The 20,570-nt window shown below is 39.4% G+C and overlaps 1 protein-coding gene across 2 annotated transcripts in view; it reads left to right on the forward strand.

Moving 5' to 3' along the window:
• Positions 1-2,032: 2,032 nt before the first annotated feature.
• LOC133653500 (calmodulin-binding transcription activator 1-like) overlaps positions 2,033-20,570 on the forward strand; it is a 91,696-nt gene continuing 73,158 nt past the window's right edge. For both annotated transcript variants that reach the window (XM_062052833.1, XM_062052832.1), the window contains exons 1-2: positions 2,033-2,154; positions 17,925-18,065. In XM_062052833.1, the coding sequence (XP_061908817.1) occupies positions 2,151-2,154; positions 17,925-18,065 (145 nt within the window). In that variant the 5' untranslated portion in view covers positions 2,033-2,150. The remainder of the gene's footprint in view (positions 2,155-17,924; positions 18,066-20,570) is intronic.

Genomic DNA, 20,570 nt, shown 5'->3' on the forward strand with positions numbered 1-20,570 from the left:
GACCTCCGGCGAACCCCTGAGGCCGACTCACCGAACCCCTAGGGTTCGATCGAACCCAGGTTAAGAACCACTGCTCTAACATGAGGAGGAGCGTTTGCATAGGAAGGAATGCTTTTGTTCTTTTGTGGTGTAAAAAGGAATGTGTCCTTCAACAAATGTTAACCATACAATTGAATGATTCATACACCATATCGAATCTTAATGAATCGTTCATACATTAAATCGAATTGCATCGAATCATTCTGTTTTATAAACAAATCGTTTTTGAATCGCATCGTAACCCGTGTATCGAGATGCGAATGGAATCGTCCACCACAAAGAGATTTACATCCCTAGTAGTCTGTTTACTTCAGATTCACTCAGTAGTTGTTTTATTGAACTTCTTTAGCTCCACTAGTAGTGTTCCTCATGGTTCCATTTTAGGTCCTTTCATTTTCATCATTTGAGTTATTCAACTGGTGGCCCGCGAGTTCAGTTAAAAAAACTTGTGAGAGACTGTCATATTTGTAGCAGATTCTTAAAAATACTAAATGCTGTCATAAAGATGATCTTTGACCAGTGTTTTTGCAGAAGGTCTTTGAAAACAACAGTGCTGGGGCTTGGGCTCTGGGTCTTTCTGTGTGGAGTTTGCATGTTCTCCCCGTGACTGCGTGGGTTCTCTCCGGCAGTGGCGTGCAGTGAGGTTAATGTCTGGTGAGGCACGACTGCATCATCACAGTCAGATTTACAAACATATGAACATGCAGTGCAGGTGTACCTAATGTTGTGTCCCTGCAGTCGTTCGCGGCTCATCCAGCGCGAGCATTGTTGTTTTTGCACTTTTTGGCTTCTTGTTAAGTGACTTTTTTTGGGTGGATTCGGTCTTGCACGTGGAGGGTTTGGGTATGGGCTTTGGTTGGTGTGGCCGCGGCGCTCCCATCGGGGGTGCATTCTGCGGCGGAGGTGCTTGGCACCAGGAGGCGGGGTTATGAGACGAGCCTCACACAGTGTGTCTTCGCAGCAGTTTTAGGAATGCTCAGCACTTTACACACATACAGTTGTTGACAAAATACACTGTACATTATATACCTCAGCTAACTAAACTATGGAAATGTATAATATAATTCATATAGCAATACGGTCTCACTGCACAGCAGGCCAGCAGTTAGCCGAGTCATTGCGCACAATCCACGTTGAGGCACAACGCAGTGACGTGCCTCAACTGGCTGCTGATCACCGCACCGTCTCTTCTCAGTATTTGAACGGCAAATGTGAAAATAAAAATAAAAATAATCTAAAACTGGTGAAGTTAAATGGAAAATAACTTTAGTATAATCACTGGATACATATAACAATTTAATTAATTTTTTTTTATTTTTACTTTTTTTTTTCTTTCCATGATGGCAGGTGAGGCCCTGCCTCCCCTGCCTCTAGTGACTGCACGCCACTGCCCTCCGGGTACTCCGGCTTCCTCCCACCTCCAAAGACATATACCTGGGGATAGGTTGATTGGCAACACGAAATTGGCCCTAGTGTGTGAATGTTGTCTGTCTATCTGTGTTGGCCCTGCCATTAGGTGGCGACTTGTCCAGGGTGTACCCCGCCTTCCGCCCGAGTGCAGCTGGGATAGGCTTTAGCACCCTCCGTGACCCCGAGAGGGACAAGTGGTAGCAAATGGATGGATGAATAGGGCAACTTACTCAACTCATCATGTGGGAAGACTTGACAAAATGCTAAAATTAATTCCTCCATGCAAATAAGCAAGTGCACGTGGACAAATCCAAATGCACACGAGGAAAATGATCACGGATTCGCTTTTGTCAGTTATGTGTTGCGATGTACTGTTTCCAGTTTGACTTCTCATTAACCAGCTGGCGCCTTTCAGGCTGGTGAAAACACTCCCAGCTGAGCCACACGTCCATGTGTCACTTGCACTCTTTGCTGGAGCATCCTCGAGAGCATGGAGCGTGTTCCCTGTGCAGCTGACACCACACATAATCTCATCTCTGTTCTCCCCACAGAACCCTGACATTGTGCTCGTCCATTATTTGAATGTGCCAGCCATTGAGGATTGTGGGAAACCATGTGGTCCAATCCTGTGTTCCATCAATACGGACAAGAAGGAGTGGGCCAAGTGGACCAAGGAGGAGCTGATCGGCCAGCTCAAACCCATGTGTGAGTGTTTATCTGAACTACTAATTGTTTTGCCATATTCTATTTAAAGCTTTTGTGTGGAGTAGGGTTGTATGGTATAACGGTATATTAGTATAGTACCGCGATACTAATGAATCATATTCGGTACTATACCGCCTCTGAACAGTACCGGTCCGCCACGCCCCCGTGCCCCCTGTCGCCGTCATGTCGTGACATTGCTGTTTACGAGCAGACGAGCATGTTCTGCAGTGCACAATCACGGAGTACTTACAAGCAGACACAGTGTGTAGACAGAAAAGAGAGAACAGACGCATTTTGGCTTAAAAACTAACGATAAAGTTGAAGTTATAACACTAAAACGCACTCAGGAAGAGATGCTTTAAGACATGGCTAGCTAGCTAGCGGCTAATGTTCATCCGCCATCGGCAGTGTTTTAGCTACTTCTGAATCACTAATCCTGGTCTCCATGGCGACAAATAAAGTACGTTTCTTATAAGTAACATCCCTGCAGGATGAGGAATAGCTAAACATGCTTCACTACACACCGTAGCTCACCGGCATCAAAATGTAAACAAACGCCCTTGGTGGATCTACACCTAACATCCACGGTAATGATACCAAGTAGTGTAGCGTATATAGTCGATACTACTATGATTACGTCAATATTTTTTGGCATCACAATATCTTCTTTCGTTTTTAAAAAATGTATATTATGTTTATAAACTCAGGAAATATGTCCCTGGACACATGAGGACTTTGAATATGACCATGTATGATCCTGTAACTACATGGTATCGGATTGATACCCAAATTTGTGGTATCATCCAAAACTAACGTAAAGTATCAAACAACAGAATGATAAGTGATTATTACATTTTAACAGAAGTGTAATAGAACATGTTAAAAGAGAAAGTAAGCAGATATTAACAGTAAATGAACAAGTAGATTAATAATTCATTTTCTACCACTTGTCATTAATAATTTTGACAAAATAATAGAATGGAAAATGACACAATATGTTACTGCATACGTCAGCAGACAATTTTTTTTTTTTTTTTTTTAAGGACAAACTTTCAATAAGAAACATATGTTTGAAGTACCGTAAGATTTTTTGTTAAAATAAAGCCAATAATGCAATTTTTTTGTGGCCCACTTAAATTAGAAAAGTACCAAAAAGTATCGAAATAATTTTGGTACAGGTACCGGTACCAAAATATTGGTATCGGGACAACACTAGCGTGGAGTCATCTACCCTCAATGTTGCCTTAGACTTATTTAGTCTGAGGATCCAATGTCAGCTCTTATTAGCTGATAGCTGCTACACTAAATGCCCTGAGTACCTCAGTCAGAGAGCATCTGACTGTCCCTACTTCCTGCAGCCATTTGCAAGTTGCAGGTCAAAGGTCGGCTCTTCCCATACCCCTGGCTCCACTCAGACCAAGCCTAAAGTGCGTCCCTTACTGACCCGAGGAGGACGTCAGGGCAAGAGGATGACAGCCCGTCTGTTATTGATTCACGTTAGCGCATGGGAGCAGGAATGTGTTAACCTGAGTCTCGCCAGATCCTTGTAGTTCGCTGAGCTCCACACAAGGATCTGGGATCGAGGGCAATGCAAACTCCTTCAAATAGCAAAAAAGAATGAACCAATCAGGATTGCCTGGCGGGATTTCATTGATGTGACGTAGTGCCGAAGCGACTGTTTAATTCAAACAACAATGGCAACATGCAGCGAGGAGTCATGTGCTGACATTGATTCTGCTATTGCAACTAAGCATATACGACACGGTCTCTCCCGAACGTTCAACAATTTCAAACCAAGTTCTGTTAGACGTTCGTCTATGCTTTTTTTGTTGCCGACTTTGGGAAATATTTTTTTGCTGTTCCCAATTAAGCCCTTTATTCGCATATGTTCTTTGCACAAACGACATTGATCGTCTACAGCAGTGGTTCTCAACCTTGTTGGAAGTACCGAACCCCACCAGTTTCATATGTGCATTCACCGAACCCTTCTTTAGTGAAAAATAAAATGTTTTTTCAATTCAAGAAATATGTATATGTTTTTTTTTACTGGTGCACAAAATGAACTGTGCATGAACATCACCTTGTTCAAAGAACAAAACCAATACCGTGCATGAACTCACAACAAATTACACACCTTAAACACATTACCATGAATTGATTAACGTGGACCCCGACTTAAACAAGTTGAAAAACTTATTCGGGTGTTACCATTTAGTGGTCAATTGTATGGAATACGTGCTGTACTGTGTAAACTGTACTGTTTCATATAATGTACCGGTATTCTCTTCCTTTGCAATCTACTAGTAAAAGTTTCAATCGATCAATCAAAAAACCTGCAAATCAGATGGAAAACTAGAGGGAACATTGTTTGAGGGTATCCATAATACGCTGATAGGGAGAAGTTTTTATTTACACGATAAGTCGGATATCTCTTTACCTCCGTGGCGGAGGCTCCGCTGAACCCCTGAGGCCGACTCACCGAACCCCTAGGGTTCGATCGAACCCAGGTTAAGAACCACTGATCTACAGAAATTGCTGCGTTGTTTCAGTAAAAGTTATCTAACTTTTCGCTCTGTCGTTATCCAATATGTCAGCTGTTCTGTTTTGGATTTCCCAGCGTCGCTCTCATCAGCGTCACGGGTTGATTTCGATGTGAGTGGTTGAAGTAGCACGTCATTCAAGATAGCGGACAAGTGGTTTATCCAATCACATACAATGATTTTTTTTAGAAGGCCCCGCCTTCTGAAATACATCTCCTATTGAGAAGTCCCAGATCCTTGTGTGGAGCTCAGCGAACTACAAGGATCTGGCGAGAGTCAGGTTAGGAATGTGTGACTCACCAGGAAATATCCCTAACACACACCCTCTCCGTGTTGTTATCAGCTTTACAAATGCTCTGTTAGATGCGAGATGTGTTTTTTACAAGTCTCTGGGCATGCCTGAAGACTGAGGTGATGTTGTGGAAAAAGGTCAGGGTTTGTCAGATGATGGTAACAATCAAATTGGGACTTTTGCGAAGCTCGGAAATCTTTCAGGGAGCTGTTAATACTCATAACAACTCGTCTGTGATTTGGGGGAGTCGAGCAGGGGATCGCAGGGCGATGACTTCCAACGGCCAATTATGTGTGCCTGGGCAAGGTAAAGAGCCGCTTGTCAGCAGCCTTAAAGACACTCACTTGCGTATACTGACAGGCATCATCACGTAGGTTTTGTCTACATCATTATCCTCCTCACTGCTCAGCTTCATGTCACTTTCAGGACATAAAGCCTTACCTCGGGACAGCCGCCGAGCAACAATGGCCTACAGTGTTCATTACATCTGTGACTTAATGTAAAAAGCAAGCACCATTTGCAGTAATGCTTTAAGTCATTAACTTTGGGAGTTGTTGGGACAAAGAGGGTGACGCCTTCTTGCTGCTAGGCTGTACGAGGGGATCCATAAAATGTTAAAAAAAAAAAAAAACCTCTCTGTCTTTGCCTTTTATCTTTTCTTTTCTTTCTAGCGTCCTTGTTACATTAAAAGACTAGTGCTGACGTAAGCTGCGTAATGGAGCAACATTGCCATCTTGTGGTACAATTGGATAGCGTCGCCTAATTAAAGCAAAAGATGAGGACCTTGATCAAGTCATGTTGTGTTATGTTAGGTGTACTCTCCAGACCCTTCAAACAAGGACACCTGTAAAATCCAATTGTATTGAACGCAGCATAGTTGTATAAAATTATTGAATGGTTAATATAATAATACAGCATGTATTATACATAATATACTGTATGTCACATTTCCATTTATGCTTTTTTTTTGTCTGTGTGCATGCTCTTGTCAATAATGGAGATGGAAATCATGAAAATTTAAACAAGTCTACACATTTTAATATTGTTGAATAATGTATTTATATTCTATACTGCAAATGAGCTGCGGTCTATCCTCAGCTGACATTGGCACAATCTCAAGGCCCATATAAACCATCCATCCATTTTCTACCGCTTCTCCCTCTTGGGGTTGCGGGAGTGGCTGGAGCCTACCCCAGCTGCATTCAGGCTGAAGGCAGGCTACACCCTGGACAAGTCACCCCCTCATCGCAGGGCCAACACAGATAGACAGACAACATTCACACTCACATTCACACACTAGGGCCAATTTAGTGTTGCCAATCAACCTATCCCCAGGTGCATGTCTTTGGATTTGGGAAGAAGCCGGAGTACCCGGACGGAACCCACGCATTCACGGGGAGAACCCAGGACCTTCTTATTGTGAGGCACCAGCACTAACCCCTGTTCCACCGTGCTGCCATATTCAAGAAATGTTCAATAAAAGTACAATAACCAACATTTTAACAGTAAATTTACCTGCTACTTCTTTTTTTATTCAACACAAAATAAAATAATACAATGTTAATATAAAAAAGTGTAACCAACATTATCTTTAGGTTGAATTAGCATATTATTTTATCGGTATCGGCCCATATAAACCATTCACATTCACAATTTAGAGTCTCCAACCTAACTTAACATGCATGCGTTCAAATGTGGGAGTGGAGCCCAACAAAACTGACACAAACATGCACACTCCAACGGACATTCTAACATTTGGTCCAAATGTTAAAGCTGTTAAGCTCCCATGCGGACAACCTTAGATATATATCCGCCAAATTTGAATGAATGTACATTACAATTTGGTCCAGAGGCTGTAAGATATAAAACTCAGTTTAACATAATCTGATCCAGACAGCACCTATTTAAATTTAGCACAGGAAAATCATGTTTACCGCACATTTTTTCCGTTTTATTTCTACAAATCCAAAATAAATTCTGTATTTGAAATCAACTTTAAAATATGGTAGTCATAATATAAATATGTAAACAGGTGTACTGCTCTGAAATAATAAGTCATAGTTATTTACGCCTTCATTTTACAGATTATGGTAAATATTGATGGATTTGAGTGCTTTTGTCATCGTTCGCAGTGGTTACATTGCACTCCACTGTATGGAATATATTGACTATATTTTATTGTATTATTTTACCTTCTTAGTGTAGTAATACAATAGAGAATTCTAGACAACAACTTGCTATATTGGGCCCATGACAAAATGTTTTCACTCTTTTTGTTTGTTTATTTGAAAAATATTTGTATACGTGTTTAATCAAACTTGAATTCAATTTGAAGGAATTCATGGGAAGACATTGTTCAAAAATGTATTTATTCAGTGCAAAAAAAACAAATTCAAGATAAGTAATACATAAATTTGCATATCTTCCTTACACATCGCCAGTCGGAAATGGTCCCATTAACAATATTTACCAGCCCAGCTTTAACGCGGCGCACCACCGGGGCCAACGGGATCATTTGCCATTATATTCTAATTAGTAACAGAGCAGGAAGGGGCTAGGAATACATTTGCGTTGAAATTTCATATAAAGCGCCCTGTCATTAACTAATTTACATTTTACATGCATGCGCTTCTTCACGTAAAGTGGATGGGTGCGTATCACACGCACAGCTTGCTTGACCTGCGTAGAGGAAGGGGAGGCCGTGTCAATTGTGCACCACGTTTAGAATACATCTGTAAACAAATACAGTATGTTTCTGACAGAAAAACTGATTACCATAGTTCTTTTTGTCAGTGCTTAATTTTTGATACAGGTCTCATTTTAGATTGTACTGATGTACTCTTGTGGCAGCGAAATGTTCACATATATTCACTTACTGTGCAGTTTTAACAAACCTGCCTATATTTTCAATCAGCAGATATTAGTTTTTCTCTCACGGGATCGTAGGACGTGTGATTATCTCACAGAATATATCTGATTCCACAGAGGTTCTGCTATTAAACCAGCAGACCAGATTTCCCTTCTTCTATCAGGATTATCTGTAATACCCAGCAGTATTGAGCAACTTAGTGTTATTCAGTGCATTTACTCTTACTCTAAGTTGCATATAATGTGTGTAAATCTCACAAAAAAAGTTTAACACAGGAATCCTTACTTCGTCAGAGTCACATTTATAACACATTTTTTTAGTCTGTCTGCAAACGGTGTATGTGTGGAGGCGTTCCCTTCAGATTGTAAATTAAAGCCTCTACCCTCTCCAAAAATATCAAAATGTAACTTTTGAAAACTTACACTATTAAATATAAATCTTGAAGACGAAAATTGCCGCAATTTTCTTTCCGACACAGTCAAAAATAAACTTAATAAACAATATATAGATTATCCGGTCACAATATTTGGTACACCTGCACACTCTCGAATCAGTACCGTTATTTGAAAATAACGATTTTGCACATCGATAGTGGTTTTATAGATTAGTTTGAATATGGCATCCCATGGCAACGGGCAGTCAAAAAAGTCCTCCCATTTTCCATTTGTGTTGTATGAGGCAGCCTTCAAAGATTTCTTTATTAAATAAAAATTACATATTTTTCTATTTATTTTAGTTCCTTTTTGCCAACTAGAATTTCTTATTAGAGGTTTACAAACTAATAATTTAGTAGTTCCATAATAAATTATTTGTTTCCATCTTTTCCCAATTACTCCAGTTAGTTGATAAAATGAAAAGCTTGAACAAGCATCACCATACATAGCTCTAAATTCATCATACTTCATAATTTTACCGTTCTCATTGATAATATCATTGACAAAAATGATTCCTCTTTCAAACATATTTTTCCAAAAGAAAGGCTTTCCATCTATTACAATATTAGAGTTCATCCATATTATCTGCTGCAAAATATCGTCTCTTTTTTCTGGCACATAAAATTGAAAACACCACTATGAGTGGATTGTTTCCTTTATGAACCCCACCATGTTTCCCAGCAGACTCTCTACATAAGAAAAATGGAAGGTGATCACTTGTAAAAAAGGATACAATTTCTTTTGATACAGTACATGTTTTGTGTCCAACAGGACACTTGTGTACCACTCAGTGTTTAAATACATCTTTGGAACAATTGATGCTTTTAAAGACAGACACATAGCTTCAAGGTTGAGAAGTTTCAGGCCCCCATATTCATACTTTTTGTACAAAACCTTTCTTTTAATCTTTTCTGGTTTGCTGTTCCAGACAAAATCGAAGACCCTCCGCTCATAAATCTTCAAAAAGTTTTGTGATGGAGCTGGTAATGACAAAAACAAATAAATAAATTGAGGAATAATTAACGAGTTGGCAATAGACATTTTACCATACAAGGTTAGGGATTGCATAATTTTGTCCAGCTTTCTTAGTCGATTATCATAATTTACTGAGCCTAGATCTTCCAGATTCTCTGGGACAACAACACCAAGTATGTTAACTGGTCCATCTGTCCACAAAACAGGCACTTTGCATTCCATGCGAAAGGACGTTCCCTTTAGATTTCCGATCCTTAACATTTTACATTTATCATAATTAAGGCCAGATTGCTGTGAAAATATGTCCAAAAGATTAAGAAGGTTCCGCAAACAATGAGGAAAAATCTTATCTTTGTGAATCAGCCTTTTCTGACATGAACTTCATCAAGAACAAACACAGAACACGCCTCACTGATGCACATCTGCAAGACTAACTCAGAGTTGCAGTGTCAAGTTACACACCAGAGTACAACACACTAGTTAACAGCATGAAATGCCAGGGTTCCCACTAACTGACAAAGAAACAGATAACAGATTTGGTGTCCAGTTCAAAGTGTGACATGATTTAAAAATTTTAGAGTTTACTTTTGTATTTTACATGAGTTATTATTTGTACAAACATGGTGCAAAGTAATTCATGATTTGTTAAAAAATGTTAGTGGCCAGCTAGTTAAAATGGGATATTGTGATTTCACAAGACTGTCTTAGAAGTGATCATTTGAAAATGTTCAATTTGAAAAATGTGCACTTAGAGAAAATATAAAAATAAAGTGTTGCATATTGATATTTATCTGTTTCTATACATATTTATTGTGAGAAATCATTAAGATTATCAGTGTTTCCACAAAGATAAATATCATTAATTATTAATAATAACATAGTTAAAGGTAAATTGAGCAAATTGGCTATTTCTGGCAATTTATTTAAGTGTGTATCAAACTGGTAGCCCTTCGCATTAATCAGTACCCAAGAAGTAGCCCTTGGTTTCAAAAAGGTTGGTGACCCCTGGTATAGAACATATGTCAATCTGTGATGTCACAAATGACCCACTGTTTTAAAAAGACTCCAAAACTGCGTGCAATACATGAGCCTTATGATTCAACACAATTTGGCATGTTTTGTAACATTGTAACAACATATATAAGTCAGAAAAGAGGAAAACCATCATAGGGCCCCTTTGATGTTGCACAGCGACAGTATTTCCCCAAAACTGTGTCAATTCTTGTCCTCATCAATTGTCTTAATCTTCCCTTCCCTAAATATTTCAGCACATTTACATTTTTACACCCCTAATTAGACACAGAAGAAAGGTAAAATCAGAACTTTGTGAATTGGTTGAGCTTTTTTGGGCTAATAGAGACGAGACTGACACTGTGAACCTGTGGCCTTGTCTGACCTTGCCCTCACTCACACCCTCTGGTGTTTGATGAGAAAGGGAAGAAGCAAGAGAGTGAGGAGAGGCCAAAAATATTGGCATCATTACTCAGTCACGCTACAGTTCCATAGACAAGGCAGCCAGCTTGATTCACTCCTTTGGTCTCATGCTATAAACGTGCAGCTCTCTCTGCAGCTATGCCCCCAGCCTGCTGACAGATAGCGCATGAGCAGCTTTAACAAATACTCAGACAGACAGAAGGCCTGTCTTCAGGCGAGAGACACGGGGTCAGAGAAGAACAAAGAAAAGTGCGCTGAGCTGGGTGCACAATGCCGTCCCGTAGTGCAGTGTTTTTCAACCACTGTGCCGCGGCACACTAGTGTGCCGTGAGATACAGCCTGGTGTGCCATGGGAGATTATGTAATTTCACCTATTTGGGTTAAAAATGTTTTTTGCAAACCAGTAATTATAGTCTGCAAATTATGTGTTGTTGTTGAGTGTTGGTGCTGTCTGGAGCTCGGCAGAGTAACCCTGTAATACTCTTCCATATCAGTAGGTGGCAGCCGGTAGCTAATTGCTTTGTAGATGTCTGAAACAGTGGGAGGCAGGGTGCAGGAAAAAAGGTGTCTAATGCATAAACCAAAAATAAACAAAAGGTGAGTGCCCCTAAGAAAAGGCATTGAAGCTTAGGGACGGCTATGCAGAACAAAACTAAAACTGAACTGACTACAAAGTAAACAAAAACAGAATGCTGGACGACAGCAAAGACTTACTGTGGACATCCGAACATGACATGACAATCAACAATGTCCACACAAAGAAGGATAAAAACAACTGAAATATTCTATATTGCTAAAACAAAGTAGATGCGGGAAATATCGCTCAAAGGACGACATGAAACTGCTACAGGAAAATACCAAAAAAAGAGAAAAAGACACCAAAATAGGAGCGCGAGACAAGAACTAAAACACTACACACAGGAAAACAGCAAAAAAATCAAAATAAGTCATGGCGTGATGTGACAGCTCGTGACAGTACACCTACTTTGAGACAAGACCTATATTGATGCATGGTTGGTTATGGTTTAAAGTCATATCCAACAATTGCGACAATGAATTTTTACTTTCAACTGAGTTTCGTTTTTTAATGATTTCTGCTGGTGGTGTGCCTTCGGATTTTTTCAACGCAAAAAATGTGCCTTGGCTCAAAAAAGGTTGAAAAACACTGCCGTAGTGAACGCTAGCAACCAGTTAAGATGCCTGTGTTTGTCGACATGGTGATGTGATGTTACATTTAACAAAGAACCGTTAGGATGGTGATGTGACTGGCTTGTGTTTGGTGCCTCAGTTATTTCTGTGGCTACTGCCTTGTTATTTGTATTTAGGCGCCTAGCCTTCGGTCAGAAATACAGGCAAACATCCATGATGGTAACTGCACGTCAACAACTCACGGCCTCCAGGAGTGGCGCCCGGCCACACGAAGAGGAACGTGCCAAGTCTCGCATGAAAGATTAGGGTAGGGGAGACACTGAAAAGCAAGATTTGGTTGGACAAATTGGAGACTGCACACCCATGGTGGACATAAGCAGTTGTATCCAGCTCTCCTCTGTCATCCTGTTCAAGTCAGATCAGCAGAGCAGATGCTCCGCTCTCCTAAAGCCTGCTGGCTTTGTCACGGAAGCGCTGTCCTTACAACCGAGCATGCACTCAACTCATTTGTACTGTTTACATTATGCAAGACCTGGAAGTCACTCAACACCTACTGTAAAACATAATTCAACATTTGTTGGTATAGTAAAAAAGAATCATTGGAGTAAATGAATCATGTTTCTACCTGCAACAGTAAGTTGAGTGGAGCATAAGACATGAACTCCACTGCCATCTGTTGGTGAACAGCCTGTACTGCTGCAAAAATGTTGAGTTATAATAGTCAACCCTCTTAAGTTGTTATTTTGTTTTCATTTTGTATTTTGTTACTCAATTTCCATTTCCCTGACCATTTCATATTCATGTATTCATTTTCTAAATAGGGTGACCACTGAGCTGGAGTCTATCCCAGCTAACTTCAGTTGGGTGGGGGGTACACTCTGGACAGGTCACCTCCAGCCAATCACAGGACACATACAGTATAGGCAAACAACTATTTACACAGACATTAGCGTACAAGTTATATGAGAGGCTTTTATATTTTGGGTCTCAGATTGAACTTTTTACTGTATATTTAATGGATGTCCCCACTTGGTGGCTGCAAAACAAGTTTACCTTTAGGCACTAGTAAATTACCCTAACCTAACCTTAACACTCTTAAGCAACGTCTCTAATTAACTTAATACAGTAGTACCTCAACTCACAAGCTCAGTTGGTTCTGTGGCGGAGCTCTGAACTCAAAACACGTGTATCTCAAGTCAACCTTGCCATTGAAATGAATTGAAATCAATCAATCTTTTATGTAATACAATAAAATAGTATGTACTTCTAACAAGTATATTAGTTTTATGAAGTTATGTCATAGTAATGTACGCCTTCTATGGTATCTTCTTCGAGCTGCTTCTCCGTCAAACACTCTGTCAGCAGAGTTGTCATATTTTCATGGATAAATGTCTGTTGTTAAGATAATATGTAAACACTACTCATTCTGCTTCAGAATGATGCAGACTAGCAGTGATAAGCTCGATCTGCATTACCAAATCTGCTACACACTCGGTCAGGTTTTTGATGATTTATTTTTTAAATTCAATTAATTAATTCATTTCAGCACTGCCCTTTATACCCATGTTCTTCCTTCCCAGGGTTGGAAATCAAAGTCATGCCATAAGTTAATGCAAGCTTGTAAGACCAGATGTTTTGATCTTACAAGGTTCACTGTGACATTTGCTATGCCAGCTAATGGCGTTTTTGTGGTAGAAAGCCCGAGTACCCAGCGGAATAAAGAGTTGTTCCAAATGATATTCAAACCCTTCATCTCCTGACTCTGAGGCCTATATGCTAACCACTACGTCTTTGTGTGAGCCACTATATACAAACCCCATTTCCATATGAGTTGGGAAATTGTGTTAGATGTAAATATAAACGGAATACAATGATTTGCAAATCATTTTCAACCCATATTCAGTTGAATATGATACAAAGACAACATATTTGATGTTCAAACTGATAAACTTTTTTTTTTTTTTGCAAATAATCATTAACTTTAGAATTTGATGCCAGCAACACGTGACAAAGAAGTTGGGAAAGGTGGCAATAAATACTGATAAAGTTGAGGAATGCTCATCAAACACTTATTTGGAACATCCCACAGGTGAACAGGTGGGTGCCATGATTGGGTATAAAAGTAGATTCCATGAAATGCTCAGTCATTCACAAACAAGGATGGGGCGAGGGTCACCACTTTGTCAACAAATGCATGAGCAAATTGTTGAACAGTTTAAGAAAAACCTTTCTCAACCAGCTATTGCAAGGAATTTAGGGATTTCACCATCTACGGTCCGTAATATCATCAAAGGGTTCAGAGAATCTGGATAAATCACTGCACGTAAGCAGCTATCCCCGTGACCTTCGATCCCTCAGGCTATACTGCATCAACAAGCGACATCAATGTGTAAAGGATATCACCACATGGGCTCAGGAACACTTCAGAAACCCACTGTCAGTAACTACAGTTGGTCGCTACATCTGTAAGTGCAAGTTAAAACTCTCCTATGCAAGGCGAAAACCGTTTATCAACAACACCCAGAAACGCCGTCGGCTTCGCTGGGCCTGAGCTCATCTAAGATGGACTGATACAAAGTGGAAAAGTGTTCTGTGGTCAGACGAGTCCACATTTCAAATTGTTTTTGGAAACTGTGGACGTCGGAAAAGAACCATCCGGATTGTTATAGGCGCAAAGTTGAAAAGCCAGCATCTGTGATGGTATGGGGGTGTATTAGTGCCCAAGACATGGGTAACCATACTTGCCAACCCTCCCGTTTTTAGCGAGAGAATCCCGATATTCAGCGCCTCTCCCGACAACCTCCCGACAGAGATTTTCTCCCGACAAACTCCCGGTATTCAGCCGGAGCTGGAGGACACGCCCCAAAAAAAAAAAGTCTGCCGCAGCTGCGATTGGACCTGACCAGCAGTGGGTACAAGTACTGGAGTACCAATTGCTTGCCAGGGAAGATCTTCCCCAGGAAGCAAGGATTGACCGGTTTTGGGCCATGCTAGGGAGAGATGGAAGATTCCACACTCTGGTGCATTTGATGAAAGCACTTTTGTGCATGCCACACAGCAATGCATCATCAGAAAGGGTGTTCAGCATGGTTAGAAAAATAGTCACAGAGAATAGAAAGAGGATGGACAATTCAACCCTTAACAAAGCATTGTACTTTCAAGTACAACAATGAGTAGATGAGTGTTGTGTGTGTGTGTGTATATGTGTAAATAAATTAACACTAAAATTCAAGTATTTCTTTCATTTATATATATAATAATATATATATATATATATATATATATATATATATATATATATATATATATATATATATATATATATATATATATATATATATATATATATATATATAGCTAGAATTCACTGAAAGTCAAGTATTTATATATATATATATATATATATATATATATATATATATATATATATATATATATATATATATATATATATATATATATATATATATATATATATATATATATATATATATATCATACTTGCCAACCCTCCCGTTTTTAGCGGGAGAATCCCGATATTCAGCGCCTCTCCCGACAACCTCCCGGCAGAGATTTTCTCCCGACAAACTCCCGGTATTCAGCCGGAGCTGGAGGCCACGCCCCCTCCAGCTCAATGCGGACCTTGGCGGACATGGCGACGCCGTCGACGAGCAAGATGAAGAAATACGCTTGCAAGTTCCAAAACGAATGGAAACAAGAATTTCAGTTCATCCAGGACAGTTCGAAGGGGAAGGTGTATGTTGCCTGTAAATTTTGTAAAACAGAATTCTCCATTGAACACGGTGGCCGAAATGATATACTCATCATGAACAGAGAAGTTAAACAGGGACAATGCTGCCATCTAGTGGATAGCCACCAGAACACAGAAATTCAAGTATTTATTTTATTTATTATGTATAATAAAATAAATATATATATATATATATATATATATATATATAGAGAGAGAGAGAGAGAGAGAGAGAGAGAGATGAGAGAGAGAGAGAGAGAGAGAGATAGAATTCACTGAAAGTCAAGTATTTCATATATATATATATATATATATATATATATATATATATATATATATATATATATATATATATATATATATATATATGAAATCCTCGAGTTGGTGAATTCTAGCTGTAAATAACCACACCCCCAACCACGCCCCCTGCCCCCGCCCCCAACCACCCCCGCCAAGGCTGCCCTTTGTCACCGATTCTGTTCATAACTTTTATGGACAGAATTTCTAGGCACAGTCAAGGCGTTGAGGGGATCCGGTTTGGTGACTGCAGGATTAGGTCTCTGCTTTTTGCAGATGATGTGGTCCTGATGGCTTCATCTGGTCAGGATCTTCAGCTCTCGCTGGATTGGTTTGCAGCTGAGTGTGAAGCGACTGGGATGAGAATCAGCACCTCCAAGTCCGAGTCCATGGTTCTCGCCGGGAAAAGGGTGGAGTGCCATCCCCGGGTTGCGGAGGAGAGTCTGCCCCAAGTGGAGGAGTTCAAGTACCTCGGAGTCTTGTTCACGACTGAGGGAAGAGTGGATCGTGAGATCGACAGGCGAATCGGTGCGATGTCTTCAGTAATGCGGACGCTGTATCGATCCGTTGTGGTGAAGAAGGAGCTGAGCCGGAAGGCAAAGCTCTCAATTTACCGGTCAATCTACGTTCCCATCCTCACCTATGGTCATGAGCTTTGGGTTATGACCGAAAGGACAAGATCACGGGTACAAGCGGCCGAAATGAGTTTCCTCCGCCGGGTGTCGGGGCTCTCCTTTAGAGATAGGGTGAGAAGCTCTGCCATTCGGGGTGAGCTCAAAGTAAAGCCGCTGCTCCTCCACATCGAGAGGAGTCAGATGAGGTAGTTCGGGCATCTGGTCAGGATGCCACCCGAACGCCTCCCTAAGGAGGTGTTTAGGGCACGTCCGACCGGTAGGAGGCCACGGGGAAGACCCAGGACACGTTGGGAAGACTATGTCTCCCGGCTGGCCTGGGAACGCCTCTGGATCCCCGGGGAGGAGGTGGACGAAGTGGCTTGGGAGAGGGAAGTCAGGGCTTCCCTGCTTGGGCTGCTGCCCCCGCGACCCGACCTCGGATAAGCGGAAGAAGATGGATGGATGGATGGATGGACAGTCTGATTGCAGCTAGAATAATACTTTCTAAGGCACGTTGGTGCGATCTGTCTTCAGAAGACATCTCATATGCTCGAATGAGATTTAATAGAAAAAAAAATATTACAAGGTAGTTATACCACACTGTATACTATAACCTCAATAATTGACATATTATTTTAATACCTTTTCAGATAATGTCCAAAAAAATCATCTCATTACCTCTGTAAAGGTATAATTTTATAGAGATGTTCTTTTTATTTTTTTTATTTTTTATTTTTTCCCCACAATGTATTTTTCAGTTATGTCTAATATCTGTCTTGTGTCTGATTAGACACATTGAGATAGTTGGCAAGTCGAGCAATGGCCAATATTAGAACGTTCTGGGAAGGTTCGACTGAGCTCACCAGTCTCTGCCATGGCCATGAGTGCAGCAGCAGCAGCATCAGCATCAGCTAGGGTGTGTTTCATCCCAGACAGTTCCCCTGTCCGAGCCCAGAATTGGGTCAGGGTGTGGAAAGAGGAGGCTTGCTGTCACTTTCATCAGCTCTCATTGAAAGGACACAATAGCAGGCAGAGAAAGAAAAGGCAACTTTGACAATGAGAAGTGCAGGGAAGCGACAAGGTAGTGGTGGGAGATAAACGTTGCTCAGGAGAGGAAGTCAGAGGGAAGAAGACACAATACTTTGCATTTCTTGTTATCACAGAATAATGGAAAGCTTGATAGAAAGCATGGCAGGAAATGTGTGTATTTGTAAAACGAAAACAAATCATTATAAGCCAGTCAGGGGGTTGTTTGTTTGCCTTGAGGCCTAAGCAGAGATCGCTGTGAGGTGTCAATTGAGCTATATTACTGTTGTCAAGTAGCAGGTCGGGGCAGTGGATGGGGCGGGGGGCTGGCGTGGCTGGTGGTCTGTTTGGGCTGGCTGACATCTGTGTCTCCTCCTCTCTCCTGGCAGTTCATGGCATCAAGTGGACTTGCAGCAATGGGAACAGCAGCTCTGGCTTCTCAGTGGAGCAGCTAGTGCAACAGATACTGGACAGCCACCAAACTAAGCCACCGCCCCGGACTCACAACTGCCTCTGCACGGGCACGCTGGGTAAGGGCTTTAGCAAGTGGGGCTGAGTTTGTTCTCAAGGGATTAGCGGAAAACAACAACATTTGCAATACGGTCAGTTAGGGAATCAGGTTGGATGTAATTTGATTTATTGACAAATTGATTGTCTGTGTTAATGGCAGTTTTTTGGTTGTTGCTGTTTGTATTGGCAAATGGGAAACGTCCTAAATAACCTTAATTCCTCATATTGATACTCGTTATGAATTGTTTACATTAGTACAAATGCATGACTTCAATGCTAAAAGCCAAGTATTTAGGGAACACTAATGACGTTATCCATTAAGTAAATATATTTATATATACAGTACAGGCCAAACGTTTGGAATCACCTTCTCATTTCAATGTGTTTTCTTTATTTTCATGACTATCTCCATTGTAGATTTACATTGTACCTCTCGAAGCTCATCGAGAGAATGCCAAGAGTGTGCAAAGCAGTAATCAGAGCAAAGGGTGGCTATTTTGAAGAAACTGGAATATAAAACATGTTTTCAGTTATTTAACTTTTTTTGTTAAGTACATAACTCCACATGTGTTCATTCATAGTTGTGATGCCTTCAGTGACAATCTACAATGTAAATAGTCATGAAAATAAAGAAAACACATTGAATGAGAAGGTGTGTCCAAACGTTTGGCCTGTACTGTGTATATATATATATATATATATATATATATATATATATATATATATATATATATATATATATATATATATATATATATATATATATATATATATATATATATATATATATATATTCTGTATGTATATATATGTATATATATATATATATATATATATTCTATATAAATATATATACATACATACAGTATATATATATATATATATATATATATATATATATATATATATATATATATATATATATATATATATATATACATATACATATACATATAAAATGGTAAATGGGTTATACTTGTATAGCGCTTTTCTACCTTTTTTAAGGAACTCAAAGCGCTTTGACACTATTTCCACATTCACCCAGTCACACACACATTCACACATTGATGGCGGGAGCTTCCATGCAAGGCGCTAACCAGGACCCATCAGGAGCAAGGGTGAAGTGTCTTGCTCAAGGACACAACGGACGTGACTAGGATGGTAGAAGGAGGGGATTGAACCAGTAACCCTCAAATTGCTAGCACGGCCACTCTCCCAACTTCGCCAAGCCATCCCAAATATATATATATATATATATTATTTTTTTTTAATATATATATATATATAAAATATATATACACATACAGTATATACATATATATATATATATATATATATATATATATATATATATATATATATATATATATATATATATATATATATATATATATATATATATATATATATACACACATACATACATATAAAATGGTAAATGGGTTATACTTGTATAGCGCTTTTCTACCTTTTTTAAGGAACTCAAAGCGCTTTGACACTATTTCCACATTCACCCAGTCACACACACATTCACACACTGATGGCGGGAGCTGCCATGCAAGGCGCTAACCAGGACCCATCAGGAGCAAGGGTGAAGTGTCTTACTTAAGGACACAACAGACGTGACTAAGATGGTAGAAGGTGGGGATTGAACCAGTAACCCTCAAATTGCTAGCACGGCCACTCTCCCAACTTCGCCAAGCCATCCCAAATATATATATATATATATTTTATATATATATATATATATATATAAAATATATATACACATACAGGATATACATATATACACACACATATATATATATATATATATATATATTAGGGATGTCCGATAATGGCTTTTTGCCGATATCCGATATTCCGATATTGTCCAACTCTTTAATTACCGATACCGATATCAACCGATACCGATATCAACCGATATATGCAGTCGTGGAATTAACACATTATTATGCCTATTTTGGACAACCAGGTATGGTGAAGATAAGGTACTTTTTAAAAAAATTAGTAAAATAAGATAAATAAATTAAAAACATTTTCTTGAATAAAAAAGAAAGTACAACAATATAAAAACAGTTACATAGAAACTAGTAATGAATGAAAGATAGTAAAATTAACTGTTAAAGGTTAGTACTATTAGTGGACCAGCAGCACGCACAATCATGTGTGCTTACGGACTGTATCCCTTGCAGACTGTATTGATATATATTGATATATAATGTAGGAACCAGAATATTAATAACAGAAAGAAACAACCCTTTTGTGTGAATGAGTGTAAATGGGGAAGGGAGGTTTTTTGGGTTGGTGCACTAATTGTAAGTGTATCTTGTGTTTTTTATGTTGATTTAATTAAAAAAAACCACAAAAAAAACGATACCGATAATAAAAAAAACGATACCGATAATTTCCGACATTACATTTTAACGCATATATCGGCCGATAATATCGGCAGGCTGATATTATCGGACATCTCTAATATACATATATATATATATATATATATATATATATATATATATATA

This window comes from Entelurus aequoreus, linkage group LG07 (assembly GCF_033978785.1).
Source record: "Entelurus aequoreus isolate RoL-2023_Sb linkage group LG07, RoL_Eaeq_v1.1, whole genome shotgun sequence".
In the NCBI taxonomy this organism is placed as follows: Eukaryota; Metazoa; Chordata; class Actinopteri; order Syngnathiformes; family Syngnathidae; genus Entelurus; species Entelurus aequoreus.